At 52.3% G+C, this 14614-nt stretch overlaps 1 protein-coding gene across 2 annotated transcripts; it reads left to right on the forward strand.

Moving 5' to 3' along the window:
- Nucleotides 1-775: 775 nt before the first annotated feature.
- Nucleotides 776-13456, forward strand: LOC311515919 (uncharacterized protein). Of its 2 annotated transcripts, none has more exons than XM_084619426.1 (4): nt 776-1187; nt 2777-2903; nt 6460-6579; nt 8943-13456. In XM_084619426.1, exons 1-4 carry the CDS (start codon nt 1164-1166, stop codon nt 11315-11317), a joined length of 2646 nt encoding a protein of 881 aa, XP_084475552.1. In that variant the 5' UTR covers nt 776-1163; the 3' UTR covers nt 11318-13456. The 2 variants fall into 2 exon arrangements, with proteins under 2 accessions (XP_084475552.1, XP_084475553.1); XM_084619427.1 differs by having other exon boundaries at nt 6463-6579.
- Nucleotides 13457-14614: the final 1158 nt, after the last annotated feature.

Below are 14614 nucleotides of genomic sequence, written 5' to 3' on the forward strand. Positions count from 1 at the left end.
GATTCCAAGGCCAAAAGGGACCATTGTGATCATTTGGTCTGACCCCCTGTATAATACAGGCCAGAGGACAACCCCCAAAATAATTCCTAGAGAAGAGCTCTTTAGAAAAACATCCTACCTTGGTTTTAAAATGACCAGTAATAGAGAATCCACAGGACTAAATGGTGGTGAATCATCCTGCAATTTACATGGTCTAATCATATCCACACATTTATAACATGCCCATCACCATAATATCTAAGCAAAACCAACACACTGGATTTGTAACGAAGCCTATACCAAGCCTCTTCCCCCCAAGTATGTTTGCACCTGCAGTATATAGTGCCAGACTGTTTGCCCCACACTTAAATCTGGGTGCAAGTACATCACTCTCTAAATGCTGCTCTACGTACCCACCGTTAAAAGGCGCCCACCAACATCGGAGGGGGGCCCTGAAAAGCTGGCTCAGACGCGTGCCCAAGTTTCACCAACTCTAGACCTCTGAGGACTCTACTCATGCAAGTGGGTCCATGGAGGGCTGGGGGATCAGACCCTTAGTCTCCTAAATGTAAAGAGACTGATTTGTAATGCAGAGGGGACGGGCTTTGCTGGCAGTGCAAGGGTGGGAAGGTTTGCCACAGCAGCCATGCAGAAAACAAAGGGTTTACATGACTGCTCCGTGGGCTGATGGGAAGTGTAGTTCTCCCTCTCTGATAAGGTTAAACATCTGTGCTGTGATCACAGGCAGCTTCAGTACCTTCCGGGGAAGGACTACAGCTCCCAGGAATGCTTTGCAGTTCTGTAGGAGTAAAAGCTTTACAATAGAAGGGACTCTATGGGGCTAAGACAGCTGCACATGTGATCTCTGTGGGTAACTGCCTTATTCCTCAGCATCCTTAGTTTGTCAGGGTTTGCTTTAAAAAAAAAATCCCTCATAGTCCTGCCTGCAGATCGCCCCCCTTTTTCTTCTGTCTAATCTTTCACTGCCTTTCCTGGTAACCTGAAATCAGACCAGAGTCTCTCTGCACTGGCAGCCATTAAGAGAGAAACAACGGGCAGGGGGAATAGGAATCTCTAAATACTGATTGATTAAAAAAAAAAACCGGATCTGGGGTCCTCATGGTCTGAGGAGTTCCAGCCAAGAAAGCCCATCTACACCCGGTTCATTCCAGCATCAGAGGGGAATGGCTGAGGAGATCTCCGCTCAGGTAGGACATTTACCTTGAACATCGTGTTTGCAGATAAATTAGAAATACACCGAAGAATCTGTCATGAAGCAGATGGCGATCTCAGTTACACTGGTGTAAATCCAGAGCAGCTCTACTGAATTAAGTGGAGTAGCTCCAGATTTACACCAAGATCAGGATGTGTCTCTGTGTCCTGATACTCAGCCTGAGCCAACCAGTTAGGCTGCAGCTAGGGTGACCAGATAGCAAGTGCAAAAAATCAGGACAGGGATGGGGGGTGATAGGCGCCTGTATAAGACAAAGCCCTAAATATAGGGACTGTCCCTATAAAATCGTGACATCTGGTCACCCTAGCTGCAGCCTGCAGGTTTCTAAATACATAGGTTGAGACTTGGATTTCGTTCTACTTGAGCAGTTTCTAATGAAAGGGTAAAATACCTCTCGGCTGGGACTCCACTATAAAGTCATCGATTCCAATGCCAGGCGGGACTGTTCATTGTAATCATCTCGTCTGACCTCCTGGGTAACACAGGCCAGAGAACGGCCCCAGAGTAATTCCTGGAGCAGAGCTTTTAAAAAACCCTGCCTAGGAGCAGGGAACATATATATTCAAGCTGCCCCATCTGCCCTATGCAGGAAAGCAGTGCCAGGCTGTCATATCTGAGGGGATCTGACCTACAGCACTGCATCTCTCCATAGAGCATTTGTAGCCGTCGTCAGGTGCATGTTCCATTTAAAAACGTGGCCCGAGATGGCTGAGAAGTGCACTTGGGCTGAAGAACCTCATTTTGGAGATGGGGCATGGAAGGGGATAATCTAGATTAGTTTTAGACTGGAGCGCAGGTTAGAAGCTGAACCAGGACTCAGGGTTTATATTCAGCAGCACAGAGCCCGGCTGTTCTTGTGAGATTTCATCCCCAAACGGCAGAGAACTCACGGGAACAGCTGATCTCACAAGTCTTGTGCCACATGAGGCCAAAATCACATGAGAACAGGTTCCAGCTTCATCTTAGCCAGAAGAGGAAAATAAGACCCTGCCAGGTTTAGAATCCAACCTAGAATCAAAACCATAGGGCGAGCTTTGGAGCTGGGAATCCGTATCCAGCCCCTCGGCTTTCGAAGGGGTTTGGATCGTAGGTCGTGCAGCATTAATAGCTATGGTCTTTGGGAAGAGAATTAGAAAAATAACCTGTGGTTATGGTCACCTAAATGTGTTACTGTTCTGCAAAGGCTGGGCATGTTCTTTGGAGGAGCTCAAAGTAACGATCCCTGCAGACAAACCATTCCTTGGCAAGGCAATGCCATGTATTGTAGGTAACCAGCTCTGTATTTGCACCCACAAGACAAGGCATATGCCTGTAGCTAGTTGAAGGGCAAATGGCAGGTTTCAGGAAGGTAAGTACCGCACAAGGGTTCCAGAACTGAGCATTCTCACAATCCCGTTACAAACCCTCGGGTTCCCTGAATTTGTTCACCTGCTTCCTACTTCACACACTGTTAACCCCCCGCCCACACACACACACACACACAGCAGCTTTTAACCTCACACCGATACCATTAGCCCTTCATGTTCCAGGTGGGCACTGAGCGGGTTGCTGTTTGTGTTTCAGAGGCTGGTAACATTTGAGGATGTCAGTGTCTATTTCTCCCCGGAGGAGTGGGCGATTTTGGAAGAATGGCAGAGAGAGTTTTACCGGGACGTCATGAGGGAGAATTATGAGCTTCTGATCTCAATGGGTAAAAATCAACAATCGTTTTGCTTTCACTTTATGGATAGCCTGATTCTGGGCATGTCTGGGGGGACTTCAGTTTAGTCACTTTGGACCACATTTTTAAGGGTTTGATTTCAATAAGAGTTAGGCCCGTAGGTGCTTCTGAAATCCCACTAGGGGCCGATCTGCATCTTTAGGCACCTGAATATCTTTAAACATCTGGCCCTTTCTCTTTCTCCATCATGGTGAAGCTGTGGGCCTGATTCTGAGCTCAGTTACACTAATGTAAATCTGGAGTAACTCCAGTGAAGTCCATGGAGATTCACCACTGTAAACATGGTTTAAGTGAGAGTAGAATCATACTCTGTGAATGGAAATAAGGCAGTAACATGCCTGAAATCTGACCCACTAATCTGGAAATGGGGGTGAACAGTGAAATGGCAAAGTTTACAGATGATACAAAATTATTCAAGACAGTGAAGTTCAAAGCAGACTGTGAAGAGCTACAAAGGGATCTCACGAAGCTGGGTGATGAGGTAACAACATGGCAGATGAAATGCAACCTTGACACGTGCAAAGTAACGCACACTGGAAAAAATAATCCCTACTGCACATCTATAATGATGGGTTCTAAATTAGCTGTTACCACTTAGAGAGATCTTGGAGTCACCATGGATAGTTCAGCTCAATGTGCAGCAATGGTCAAAAAGGCGAAGAGATTGCTAGGAACTATTAGGAAAGGAATAGAAAATAAGGTAGAACATTTCACATACCATTATGTAAGTCCCTGGTGCCCCCACACCTGCTATACTGTGACCAATTCTGGTCACCCCATCTGAGAAAGGATACAGGGGAACTGGAAAAAGTTCAGAGAAGGGAAACAGAGACGATCAAGGGTATGTAACAGCTTCCATATGAGGAGAGACTAAAAAGATTAGGGCTGTTCATCTTAGCAGAGACGACTCATGGGGATATGATAGAGGTCTATAAAATCATGACTGGTGTGGAAAAAAGTGTTATTTGCCCTTTCCCACACTACAAAAACTAGGGATCACCCAATAAAATTAATAGGCAGCAGGTTTAATACAACCAAGAAGTACTTTGTCACACAATGCACAATTAACCTGTGGAACTCATTGCCAGGGGATGTTGTGAAGGCCAAAAATATAACTGGGTTAAAAAAAGAACTAGATAAGTTCATAGAGGATAGGTCCATCAGTCAAGATGGGCATGGATGCAAAACCATGCTCTGAAGTGTTTGCCAGAAGATGGGTGGATCACTCCAGCTGCCCTGTTTTTTACAGTTCCCTGAAGTTCTGGGACCAGCCATTGTTGGAAGACAGGATACTGGGCTAGCGGGACCATTGGTCTGACCCAGCACAGCCGTTCTCATGTTGTTAACTGCTGACTTGTGGCGTATCCCTCCTCAGTACAGTTCTCTGAAAAATGCCCTCTGAGTTGGTTTGTTTTGCAACTTTTTTTCTGCAGATCATCATCGCACTAGATGACGCGTGCAATAGAAACGCCCGTTCATTCATGCATTTACTCCAGAGCGTTCTTCCTCTAGGGCAGCCCACAAACCCACCACCATCCACCGGAACAAATATTCTCTTAAATATTCCTCTTCATTGCTGTAGAGCAGAGGTACCCTCAATTTCTTGCTGCACCCCTTCTCCACAGGAGTCACATAACAGCCCACCCCCAAACTCCCACCCAACTGGGGCAAAAGCAACTCACCAAGCAGGGCAGGCGGCTCACCCCGAGGTCAGGGCAGGACCTGGCTGGCTACGTCTCCAGAGAAGCCCACGGCAGCACAGTGCGGGACTAGACCAGGGCACCTTGTGCTTCCTCCCCCTGCCCAGAGCCTCTAGCTCCTGCAGGCTCCTGCAGCACATGGTGCTGGGGCAGGTCAGGCCTGTGCGCCAGGGCAGGACAGCAGCGGGGACAGTGCACAAGGAGTCCCCAGCAGTCCGGGAGCGGGAGGAAGAAGAGAGCAGCAGGCTGCTGCTAGGATGGGGTGGGGCTGCACTCCCCCTCCCACCCCGAGTGCTAGGGGCTTCCTGCATGTTATTTTTCCACATTTAAACTCCAGGGTCCTGATCTTTCAGAGATTTCGGACCAGGAGTGGTGCTGACTGCCTTGAAAGCAGTGGAATGACTCGTGGCAGTCAGCACCACTCCCTGTAGTGAGTTGTTCGCAAGATAAAACCCTTACACACACAGCAACAGCTCCACGGACGCCAGGTGTAGCAGAGTGCGGCATGGCCCCCTTGGCTCCTGCCCCTGCTAGGTCCATAAAGTCACTCGGTGCAGTTTGTTTACAGGCTTGTTCCCATCTGCAGGCCACCCTCCCTGCTTCCACTCTCTGCCTTTTCCCTGCGGCTTTTATACAGCCCCAGGTTAATCAGGCGGCAGCTGTCTCTGCTTCCCCAGTTAGGACCAGGTTAGCTCCAGCCAGCTCTAATTTATTCCCCTGAATGGGAGCTGGCCTGACAGAGGGCTGAATCAGCAACCCTTTGCCCAGCGCCCTGTCACACAAGGGGTGTTATAATCACTGACATCGGGGTGACTGTCCTTTATTCCACACACGCTGTGACTGGAACAATTCTCAGTGGAATACAGAAGTAGGACATTCTAGGTAACAGAGGGGTGGGTGGTGATGTGGTACTGGAAAGAGACCCTCCGGCCCACCCACCCAGCGGTGTCTGTGCACCACTGTCCCAGGCCACATCCACACCAGTGACCTGGCAGGCATGTTGCCCAGCGCCGGCCAGTCCCCCTGTGTGAGGCCACTGTATTCCCATGCCATGGACCACATTGCCAGCCAGGCTTGGCTGCCTGGCGAGTAGGCCCCGGGCTGCGGCTGTCCAGGCAAGACACCCCCTCCCCATTGAGTCCTGTTGCTGCATGAGGCCAGGAAGGGGATAGCACCATCTCACCCACTTCTCTTGCTGGTGAGATGGGGGGGCAGGACCGGGAGCTGCAAACGGTGCCCACCCAGACTCCTGGGTTCCCTCCAATTTTGGGCACTGTCTCCCAAGCGGTTGCCATGGCACTGGCTGTCGAGGGTACCGGCCCTGAAGGATGCAGGGCAGCGCAGTGGATAGCCCTATGCTACGTAGGGGGCTGTATCTCTGTATCCAATCCAAGGGAGGGCGGGGGGCAGCCTGCTACACGGGCTCTCTGTGGTGGGAGAGCTGTGCGGGGTGGAGAGGCATGCTAGGCCCGGTCTCTGTGTCCCAGGAGGGCAGCCCCAGCTGGAGGGAGGCCCCTGCCAAGATGAGAGTCCCTGGGGGAGAAGGGGACCAGGCTGAGTAGAGAGATGCTCCCTCAGATGGGGTGGGGGCAACACACAACAAAGCAGGGGACCCTCCTGAGGGGCAGTGGAGCAGGGAAACCCACCCTCGGGAGGGATTAGGAAGAGTGGGGCTTGCAGAAGCAAGACCCTCTCTCGGAGGGGAGTTTTCACCTTGCCAGGGGGCACATTCACCAGGAGGAGGGGACCTTGTCAAGGGGCCACAGAAGACTCTGAAGCCTGGGAGATGCAAAAGGAAACTAACTGGGTCTGCCTTGCGCTCTCAGCAGGTCATTCTGTTACGAAACGTGACCTCCCGCCACAGACCGAGCGAGGGGAGGAGCCGTCACGTCCCAGGGCGTGGAGTGACGTAGAGGAAAAGGGGACTCTGCAGAGCTGCTTCACAGGTGAGGGATCAGACCTGCTCCAGAACGCAGAGGTGTAGACCCTGCCAGCCCTAGCCAGCGGAAATGGGCTCACAGCTTCCTAGGGAGGAGCTGCATTTAAACACGAATCTCTGAGGGCTGCTCCACTGGTTCTTTCTTGGCGGATGCCGCCAGGGCAGAAACGGAGCAAGGCCACCATTCCACGAGCTCTTCAGGTTACAGGGTTTCTCTTCCGAGCTTCAGATTTTTACCTCTTCGTTGTCACATCTTGGTGGGCTGAGCTTTCAAATGCCATTCAAAGATTTTGTTCACCTAGAGCTTCTTGAATTTTTTGCTACAAATTTAGCACCTCGTCAGTTAATCTCGCTCTCAGATCCATCCTTCGTTTCTTCAGATGGTTCATTATTCTCTGGGCAGTGGGGATGTAGCGACACGGGACTCACTGGCACAGCGCCTCCCGCTGGTCATCCTGGGAATTAGCTCTCCAGCCTCCAGACCACCCCCTGCAGGCCAGGGTCCTGCTTGCCTCAGGCCCCCTGTCCCCCCCAGACCCGAGTGCCCCTCTACATCAGGGTTCTGCCCCCTGCAGTACCCCTGCACACTGGGTCTCCCCTCCCTGGGGAATCCCCACCCCATCTCAGCAGCTACTGCCAGTCCTCACCTAGCCCCCACACACTGGGGCAGACTGCAGCCATCATCGGCAAGGAGGGTTTGGACCTGCTGCCTTTGCCTAACCTTGGGCTGCCCCTTTGCAACCCCAGTACCTGCTTTAGACCTTCAGCAAGGCCTGCAGGCTGGGGATTTTCCAGCCTGGAGCCCCCCAGCTCCTCTGGCCTTTCCCCAGCCCAGCTCCACTTTGGGTACTCTGTTGAGCTCCCAGGCAGCCAGGCCCATCTCTCTCCACAGCTAGAGAGAGACTGCCTGAGCCCCTGGCCCACAGCCTTTTATAGGGCCAGCTGTGGCCTGATTGGGGCGTGGCCCCAGCTGTGGCTGCTTCCCCTTCAGCCTAGCCCTTGGCTCGCAGCCCCAGCCCTCTCCCAGGGCTGGCTGTAACCCTTTCAGGCCCGGAGTGGGTGACCACCGCGCTACAGGGGGCCTATAGTTTTCAGGCTGTTGGCTGTTCGCAAACTGTTCGTTTTGATGATTTCGATTCATTATTAGTGCTTCTTACAGTGCTATGTGGTTGGGAAAATTAAGACACATGACATTGTGTGTGCTTCCTGTCTGGGAGAATAGCAAATAAGAAATCAAGAATAGCACATGATTAATAGCACGCTTTCTGGTGTGGATTTTCCTACTCAATCTTTTCTGTGAAAATTTTTGGAATTTCGGGTAATTTTTACGATACGGTAGACTCTCAGAGTTATGAGCACCAGAGTTACGAACTGACCCATCAACCACACGCCGCATTTGGAACTGGAAGTGCGCAATCAGACAGCCGCAGAGACCTTGAAAAAAACCCCACCAAAGACAGTACGGTCCTGTGTTAATCGTAAACTGCTAAAAAAATAAAGGGAAAGTTTAAAAAAAAGTTTTGACAAGGCAAGGAAGCTGTTTCTGTGCTTGTTCCATTTAAATTAAGATGGTTAAAAGCAGCATTTTGCTTCTGCACAGTAAAGTTTCAAAGCAGCATTAAGTCAATGTTCAGTTGTAAACTTTTGAAGGAACAACCCTCGGGCTTTGTTCCGAGTGACAAACATTTCAGAGTTATGAACAACCTCCCTTCCCGAGGGTCTCGTAACTCTGCGGTTCTGCTGTATGTGACAGTCATCTTAATCTTCCTAAGTAACCAGCAGTGTGACCTTCTGGCTCACTGCAAACTGATGTGACCTGACAGCATTTTTTAAAATCTATCTTTCATACATGCCACCTAGTGTTCAAATAATTAAGACGATCCTGGGAGCAATTTTATCTTTAACCAGCAAATTCTAAGAAATCTTGGAAAGGAGGAAGCAGCATGTATGGTGGGAGTACGGTCTCCTGAGTTGTGTTCCCAGCTTTCTGTCACTAACCTATTGTGTGACTTCTGCCAAGCCACTTGATCTCACTGTGCCTCAGTGAGCCACTCTGTAAAACGGGTATGATACCACTACTGCTTACCTACCTATCTCACAGCACGGGTTTGGGGGACTAGATAATGCCAGTAAAATGCTTTGAGATCCTAATATGGAGGCAACATCCTGTTGGCACGATGACTTCCTACAAAAGTTCAAAATCTTTTAAACCTTGTATCTGTAGACATGGAGGTGGTACAAGGGGCCTATAACCAGTGCTGCTTGTGAGACACACCTTCATGGGATTACACTGGAAATCAGACAGAGCTGATATTAAGAGTTTTACCTTCCCTTGCAATAATATTCTGAACTCTTGTCTCTGTGTTGTAGATGATGACAACTCTACTATAAAATCAGAACCACCTGACCCCTTACCAGAGAGATCAGAAGAGAGTCTCTCCATGTCTCCAGACTGGAGAAATGCCTACAAGATCCAGTGCAAACCACAAAGGCAACAGATGTACCATGCAGAAGCCAAGCATGAGAAACTAACTGTAAAATTAGAGCCAAGTGAGCCCTCATCAGAAAAGTCTGAAGAAGATCTTTCCACATCTTCAGACATCTACAGGATCCAGTGCAAACCAGAAAGGCAGCAGATGAACCCCACCGGAGCAGAGAATGAGAACCTTACTGTGAAATTAGACTCACCCGAACTATCACCGGAACAGTCCAAAGACACTGTTCTTAAGTCTTCAGACTGGGACAGCATCTTCAGGATCCCTTGCAAATCAGGAAGGCAGCCGGTGAGCCTCATTGAAGCAACCCATGAGACCTCTGCTATAAAACTGGAGGTATCGGACCGATCATCGGAAACACGCCAAGAGAATGTGGCCATGAATCCAGACTGGGGGAGTGTCTGCAGGGTCCCATGCAAATCACAAAGGCAGCTGAGGAGCACTCTAGAGGCTGAGGCTGAACAATCCAGCTTTGGCAACATGGAGAATTTTGCACTTTTCCAAGGACACCTGAAGAGAGAAATGCCATACGTGTGCATGGAATACAAAGACAACTTTGCGGATCAGGTTGGCCTGGAACCACACCAGGGAAAGCTCCCACTGGAGGCTCCATTTAACTGGACTGATTGCAGCAGCAGCTTTGGACCGATGTCCCTTCTCATGACTCATCGGGAAACCCACATGGGAGTGAGGCCATACATCTGCACCGAATGCAAGAAGGGCTTCAATCACAAACAAGACTTGATACGGCATTACCGTATCCACACGGGAGAGAGGCCCTATCAGTGCACTGAATGCGGGAGAAGCTTCATCCAGAAAACGCACCTTATAACGCACTTCCGAATCCACACGGGCGAGAGACCATTTCCATGCACCGAGTGTGGGAAAAACTTCAGGAAGAAAACCCACCTGGTGCGGCACCAGAGGACTCACTCGGGAACCCGGCCGCTTCCCTGCTCTGTATGCCAGAAGAACTTCAGCCACAAGCAAGATCTCGCCAGGCACCAGCAGATCCACACAGGGGAACGGCCGTTCACGTGCATCGAGTGTGGGAAGAACTTCAGCTGGAAGAAGAATCTTATCACCCACCAGCGTATCCACACGGGGGAGCGGCCCTTCAGCTGCGTCAAGTGTGGGAAAAGCTTCAGCTGGAAGAAATACCTCATCACGCACCAGAAGACCCATGAGGAGAAGAGACTGTACAACTGCCCTCACTGCGACAGGAGCTTCTGCCAGAAGTCCGTGCTCACCATGCACCAGAAGACACACCTCGAGAGGCGATCCTACACCTGCGCCATATGCCAGAGGAGCTTTGGTCACAAGCAGGACCTCATAAGGCACCACCGGATCCACACCGGAGAGAGACCCTTCGCCTGCAGCGAATGCGGGAAGAGCTTCAGCCAGAAGACTCACCTGGTTACCCACTTCAGGATCCACACAGGCGAGAGGCCGTTCCTGTGCAGCGAATGCGGGAAAGGGTTCAGCAAGAAAACCCACCTGATGAGGCACCAGCAAATCCACACCGGGGAGCGCCCCTTCAGGTGCACCCAGTGCGACAAAGGCTTCAGCTGCAAGAAGAAACTCCTCACCCACCAGCTGATCCACTCGGGGGACGTGACCCTCTATGCCTGCGCCGAGTGTGAGAAGAGCTTCACCTGGAAGAAGAACCTCATCACCCACCAGAAGATCCACGCGGGGAAGAAGCCGTTCATCTGCACCGAGTGCGGGAAGAGCTTCAGCCAGAAAACCCACCTGAACGCCCACCAGCGCATCCATACCGGAGAGCGGCCCTTCCCCTGCGCCCAGTGCGGGAAGGCCTTCAGCCAGAAGTCCATCCTCATCACACACCAGAAGACCCACCTGGGCAGCCGGCCCTACGCCTGCACGGAGTGTGAGAAGAGATTCAGCCACAAGCAGGACCTGAAGAGACACCTGAGGATCCACACAGGAGAGAGGCCCTATGCATGCACCGAGTGCGGCAAGAGCTTCAACCAGAGGACACACCTCGTCACGCACTACAGGATCCACACCGGGGAGAGGCCCTTCCCCTGCGACCTCTGCGGGAAGCGCTTCAGCAAGAAAACACACCTCATGAGGCACCAAAGAGTGCACGCAGTGGTAAAGCCGCACGTGCGCTTACTCAACATGGGGGCCATCACCATGGGGAGCCAGCTTTCGGTCTCGGTTGGAAGTCCTATCTCACTCGGGGATCCGCTGAAGGAGGAGACCATATACATTTACCAGCTGTGAAAGAAGAGCAACACTAGACACCTGCCCAACGGAGCTGAGCAAGGAAGGTGCAAGGAAGAAGCTTCTTGTAAAATAACCACTCAGAATCCAGACACTGCTGAATGTGAGAGAAGCTTCATTCTTGCTCCACAGCAAGGCCACATGCCTGGACCCAGTGTGCAGGAGCAGGTCCAGTCTAACCGTCCAGCTCCTGTTCCCACCAGCAAATGCGCACAGAGCAGAATCCGTGTCTCTTTATCAGGCTGAAGTCTGCAGATAAACTTCATAGCACTCCAGGGACCAGCCTAGCGCTGGGACCCTAGAGGAAAGGTTCGTCTCCTCTCTAAGGTTAATTAGTGGCCTCACACAAAAAACATACTTTGGCCCCAATTTGCAGCAAGTTGCCTTAGTTGCACATGCAGAAGTTGAGTGCATCTGTCTGCGCCCCCGAAAGTGCATCAGCCTACGCAAGACGAGCAACTGCCTGCACAAAGCACGCTGGGGGTGCAGTACTTGTGAGCACTGTTAAAGAGTCCCCCTGGAAACACGTCCCTTTGTATCCTGGATGTGAGAAGAACGTCCATCACAACTGGACATTTTAAAGGTCACAAGACAGTCCACATAGACATTCACGGGAATCTACTGGGAGGAATATAAGCTTCACTACTAGGTCCTGCTTCAGTCTATTCTGCAGATCTGAACCAGGAGAGCAAAGACAGAACTGCAATGAATGTGTGAAAAGCTGCTATCGATGTTTATATGTAAATTTCAAATGGGATCATCGCAGGAATCAACAAACCACAAAGACTGCCCTCAGTTGTACAGTAACCCCTGAAAACATGAGAAATGGGGGGACACAGTGTCCGACATGTAGAATGTTTTCAAAAGAAGAGGAGTAAAGGAATAACCAAGATACCCTGTTATCATCTCTGTCAGCCACTCCCCCTGCACCCCATATCTGCAGGGTGGCAGAGGACACTGAACACGAGTTGGCAGGAAGCTGTAGTGGGAAACAGTTTCGAACAGAACCATCATTTCTCCTTGAACTGCTCCTGGAAATACTGGAGTGTATTTCAGTGGCGCATCAGCACACACTGCAGTGACCAAACCAGGGGCTTTCCGTTCAGACAGTGGGAATGTCTACCTAGTTCTTCTCTCATTTGGCTCGTACATCCGCAGCAGAGAGCAGCTTGATGGGATTCAGAACCGGGCACACCATGAGAATCCGAGCACCGTCTGCTTCCCCACAGGGACCCAGGGCTGTTATTGCAGATGTTAGATCTTGCTTGCAAAACGAGCGTGCTGAGTATCAGACACGCTCACCACCGTCTAGCCATGACACACTAACAGGGCTTAAATTCGTCCGGAGCAGAGCTCTAGTAAATATTCCCGAGCCCCAGCACCACCCTGTGGGGTGGAGCCCCTGCCTGCCCTGAGACCCGATGTGCCCCTCCTCCCCTACCCCCATTGCGGCTATATCCCAGAGCCCCGCCACAGGGCAGAATCCCCGAGCTCACCCCACCAGCCCAGCGGCTGGAGCCCTGAGCCTCCCCTCCACCCTGCTGGGCCCTGGAGTTTTTATAGCATGGTGGGGGGAGGTGAGGGGGGCTCTGGGAAATAATCTATAAGAATTTAAGCTCTGCCCACTAATACTGCGGCCTCTGCTACAGGGGATAGCAGAGACTTCGGTGCCTAACATACAACACGAAGACTTGTTCATCCACAGAAGCAGAGAATATCTAAAGTCGCATTCAGTGTCCTGCATAAAGCGCGGGTACCTTGTCGTGAAAGGGGTGGTACGACTGGTGTTACGGCACTTCCCGCTCCCAGGCGGTCTAGGGGCCAGTCTGAGCTGTCCAGCATCTAGGGGCTTGTCTCTTCTCCCCGCATCGCTGGAGTATCGGAAAGCCTCCCAGTAAAACCAACCCCGCTGTTGCTGCCATTGGAGAGTTTTAAGGGCAGGTTGGACAAACCCTGTCAGGGATGGTCTAGTTATTATGCAGTCCTGCCGTGAGTGCAGGGCACTGGACTAGGTGACCTCTCGAGGGCCCTTCCAGGCCTGTGGTTCTGTTTCTTTCTTCCGTCCCTGCAGGCGAGAAGCCGGTTTGGTGGACACGGACACACAGCCTGGGGCAAATAAAGAACATGGGTTTAATGTTGTGCAATGTAATAATATACGTGGGGGGAAAGTTACTGAGAAGGGGACTGTAGAGATCCATGAGCTCAGAAAATGCCTGCCTTGGTTTGTAAAGGCACCGCGGCGTGAAAACGCAGGAAATCCCCTCCTGTCCCTGCACGTAGTAACGCTCGCTGAAAGGGCTTCCCTCGGTGGTTCATGTGCCACGCTGAACCTGCAGCGTCAGGGGCTGGAGTTTGCTGCTCATTGTAAATGGAGCGAATTTGATCTGGAACCCACTGAGGCAGAATCAGTGTTAACTGCCCCACCCCGCAGTGCTGTTTCAACAGGGGCCTACCTACCTGGCCACACTCACACTCTAGGTAAAGTCCCATAGCAGCAGGCCCGCCAACGCGGGGCAGGAGGGGGCAAAGGGGGCAATGGCCCAGGGGTCCCCAGCCCCCACCCCAACCGCCAACTCCGCAACTCCCATTGGCCGGGAACTGCAGCCAATGGGAGCTGCGGGGGCAGTGTCTGCGGGCAGCAGCGTGCGGAGACACCCTAAGCCCCCCGCCTACGAGCCACTGCGAGAGGGGTGTGTGGGTCGCTTTCGAGAGCCGCCCAAGATAAGCGCTGACCCCCTCCTACAACCCAGCCCCCTCCCCAACCTAGAGCCCCAACCCCCTCCCACACCCAACATTCTGCCCCAGCCCAGAGCCTGACCCCACACCCCCTCCCACACCCAAACTCCCTCCCAGAGCCCGACCCCCTCCTGCACCCAAACTCCCTCCCAGAGCCCCGACCCCTCACCCCCTCCTGCACCCAAACTCCCTCCCAGAGCCCCGACCCCCTCCTGCACCCAAACTCCCTCCCAGAGCCCCGACCCCTCACCCCCTCCCGCACCCAAACTCCCTCCCAGAGCCCCGACCCCCTCCTGCACCCAAACTCCCTCCCAGAGCCCGACCCCTCACCCCCTCCCGCACCCAAACTCCCTCCCAGAGCCCCGACCCCTCACCCCCTCCCGCACCCAAACTCCCTCCCAGAGCCCCGACCCCCTCCTGCACCCAAACTCCCTCCCAGAGCCCGACCCCTCACCCCCTCCCACACCCAAACTCCCTCCCAGAGCCCGACCCCCTCCTGCACCCAAACTCCCTCCCAGAGCCCCGACCCCTCACCCCCTCCCGTACCCAAACTCCCTCCCA

This window comes from Lepidochelys olivacea (genome assembly GCF_965140295.1).
Source record: "Lepidochelys olivacea isolate rLepOli2 genome assembly, chromosome: 2".
In the NCBI taxonomy this organism is placed as follows: Eukaryota; Metazoa; Chordata; order Testudines; family Cheloniidae; genus Lepidochelys; species Lepidochelys olivacea.